The sequence below is a fragment of the Gymnoscopelus braueri genome (assembly GCF_963280865.1).
Source record: "Gymnoscopelus braueri genome assembly, chromosome: 12".
NCBI lineage: Eukaryota > Metazoa > Chordata > Actinopteri > Myctophiformes > Myctophidae > Gymnoscopelus > Gymnoscopelus braueri.
The window spans coordinates 44,048,092-44,051,493 of record NC_137614.1 but is presented as its reverse complement, the minus strand read 5'-3'; the positions used below and the strand labels follow the sequence as shown (position 1 = coordinate 44,051,493).

Genomic DNA, 3,402 nt, shown 5'->3' with positions numbered 1-3,402 from the left:
TGTAATGGGATGATGGATATTATTCATCCCTGTTCGGATGAACAGTGAGGATGAGAACGGTGTTCTCTGACAAAAGGCTGGGTCTGCAGCCCAACATCATAAGTACAGGCGTGGGAAGAGATTCCTTCTGTAGAGTCAGGCAGGCAGAAAGAAATAATGATAGATCAGAATCAGTGTTGGTACTGTTTAATCTACAGTACATCCAAATGTCTTGTCTAGTGTTTGTGTTGTTTGACGTTTTCAGTATCCTGAGACTTTCTAAACAAACTGATTCAAAAATTAAAGGGGGGTATATTAAGGATATGCAGGCTGAATAAATATTTAATACGGCTGGGTAATTAGTATCGTAAAACAACAAATTAGTCAAACGTTAAAGCAAGTTGTTGGGTCAGTGATGTCAACTTGAACACTAAAGTGTCATTCTCTGTACTAGATTAAATACACACGTTTTGTTTGAGTATAAACAATTAGAAAATTTGGGATATAAAACAACACACACCACATACTTACACACAAACTCAAAATGTCCCCCCCCCCCTCTCTCTCTCTCCTTGGCCTCAGTGAAAAAGCAGCCCCATTCGTCTTGCCCCTATCTCTCTCTCACCAGTTCTGACATTATGCGACAGCGGAGCGAGAATCTATGTTTGGTACTAACATCAAACTGAACCCACAACATTACTGTTGTCTATCCTTTGAAGTGCCAGGAGCCAATCTTCTAAATTCAGGCCATGTATATCTGAACGAGTGTCAGGAAATGCAGACATTCAAACAAGACGTTTGGCTCCCTTAGATACGAGGCTGCAGCATCACTCCAGTTCAGTTCAAACTTGTTTCACCACAAAATAGTGCAGTAGATGTATCAGCAATAAGGAGAACAACTTACATTTGAACTCAAACATTTGAATGTTGTCACTGCAAAAACTATATCACACACACACACTGGATCGGCTGTAGAGTACAGTACATCTAGATCCCATAACCTGGATGGACGCTGTAAATGTCTAGTCGGTTAAAAAATGCAATGAATCAACTGTCTTCATTTTGGTATTGTTCAGATAAGAACTTAGTTAAGAACTACATAATGACCTAGCTTGGCCTAGGCAATGCCTGTGGTATTGACTTTTATGATGTCTCTCATATAGATATGGAACCTTGTGTAAACTCTAAACACGTACCTCCTATTGCGAGGAAACAAAACCTACACTACTTGTAGAAGAATCCATTATTATGTTGCAACGGTGGCGTTTGTATTGGTATGTGACCTGCACACGTGGCCTTCTAGTGCCTTCCTGTATCTTATTTTCAGGAAATTTAGTCATAATAAGTACAAATATATGCAATTCTAAGCTCTGACCTACAGTGTTGAAATCAGAAGACTTTGCACATGTCACATGAGAGTGTTGAGAGAGTTGATTGATTAGTTGACAGTGCTGGAGCCTGAGTTGCGACATTTAAGACAAGTCACATGATTAATCAACAGAAGATTCCCCCACATGGGTAGACCAAACCCATATAAATAGAGTGGATGCTCACTAAACAGTACGAAGTGTCCAGCAGGCATCAGTGTTACTAGTTACCAGGGTGTTATTGCTGCGTTCGTCATTTTCCATTGCGAGCTCCGAGAGACTGACGGTAAGAATTGAGAGTGTTTACATGACGATAAACGTATGTATTTCTGATATGTTTTACAGTTTTGTGTGTATATCTCATGTCAGTAATTTGTTGTTGTGTTGTTGATTCCTTTCCTAGGTTTATAACCTACTAGCCTAGGACACAGTAGTTTCAAGATGGCGGGCAGAAGGCTGCACAAGGAACTCGAAGAACTTCGCAAGTCTGGAATGAAAAACTTCAGGAGCATTCAAGTCGATGAATCAAACATAATGAAATGGCAAGGGCTCATTGTTCCTGATAACCCTCCTTATGACAAAGGGGCCTTCAGGATTGAAATTATTTTCCCCGCCGAGTACCCCTTCAAGCCTCCTCAGATCACGTTCAAGACAAAGATCTACCACCCCAACATCGATGAGAAAGGGCAGATTTGTCTGCCTGCGATCAGCGCGGAGAACTGGAAGCCAGCCACCAGAACTGACCAAGTAATTCAGTACCTCATCGCCATGGTGAACGACCCGCAGCCAGAGCATCCTCTGAGGGCATGCCTAGCAGAAGAATACTCAAAGGACCGTAACAAATTCTTCAAGAATGCAGAGGAGTTCACAAAGAAACACGGTGAAAAGCGGCCAATGGACTGATCATGCCCCTCCTCCCCTCCGATGAGCGTGTGCTCCCCTATCTCGCTCGCTCGCCCTCTTATCCCCCCCCTCCCTTCATCTCACTCATCCAACCAAATATCTTCTTCCTGCCTTCTCGCTACCTATCCCTGCCCTCCCCCTTTCTCTCTCTCACGCACACTCACTCTCTCTCCCTCCTCCCTTCCCAATACACCAGCGGTTCTCAACTCCTCAGGGTTCCTTGAGCTGGGTTCCAAATGGACCCTTACTGGTCCGTGGCTCTGAGAGTGTGCAAACGGAGCCGAGTTTCGGTTGCGTTTGCACACTCTCTAAGTTACGGGGGTCCTTGAAATGAGAAAGTTTGAGAACCAATGCTTTTCACACACACACACACACACACACACACACACACACACACACACACACACACACACACACACACACACACACACACACACACACACACACACACACACACACACACACACACACACACACACACACACACACACACACACTCCTAGCAGGCCAGGAGCAGCTCTCCTGAAGTACCAGGGCGATGGTCGCCTACAGCCTCCCTCCCCACCCAAGGACTCGCTGTGGATCCGACATGGTTCCTCCTCCAAGTCCTCCTCCCCTCTCCTCCTCTTCTCCTCCTGGTCACGTAGCTCCAGGCCATTACTAACTTTCTACATCTTTTTTTTGTTTTATGTTTTTTTAATTGTTATTAAAAAAAAAAGCTGACAAAACTTGCAAGAAAAGGAAAGTGTCTAAATAACTTTTTCCAATAAAAAACAAAACCAAAATGCATTGAAGGTTTCTGTTTTAGGTTTTCTTTTCCCCTAAGCAGTATCATGCAAGATTTAGCAGGCCACCCCCAGCGCCGACCTGAGTTTATCCGAGTTCTGTTCCATGTTTGAGGAAATGTTTTGGTTTGATTTATCCTTAAACCTCTTTTTCTCTTTCCAAACCATCAGCGGTGTATCTTTTACGTAATGCAAAAAAAAAAATCTGTATAAATTGTCTTGGTTTAAAAAAAAAAAAAAATTATGACATAGCAAGGTTCTGGAGGTGTGTGATACTACCCCCCGCTCCCCACATTCTTTCACCCATCTATCCTGAACGCAGCTTTGGACGTGCACTGTATTCTGTGGAGTGAGCCAGCTCTCAGTTC

At 43.5% G+C, this 3,402-nt stretch overlaps 1 protein-coding gene across 1 annotated transcript; it reads left to right on the top strand.

The window, feature by feature from the left end:
• The first annotated feature begins 1,778 nt into the window (after positions 1-1,778).
• Positions 1,779-2,589, top strand: LOC308096968 (ubiquitin-conjugating enzyme E2 L3-like). Its single transcript, XM_080444498.1, has one exon. The coding sequence runs from the start codon at positions 1,788-1,790 to the stop codon at positions 2,247-2,249; it is 462 nt and encodes a 153-aa protein (XP_080300624.1). The 5' UTR covers positions 1,779-1,787; the 3' UTR covers positions 2,250-2,589.
• The last annotated feature ends 813 nt before the right edge of the window (positions 2,590-3,402 follow it).

What these genes read in the sequence shown, in the direction of transcription:
- LOC308096968 (XM_080444498.1), top strand. Translation starts at nt 1,788, where the DNA reads ATGGCGGGCAGAAGGCTGCACAAGGAACTCGAAGAACTTCGCAAGTCT.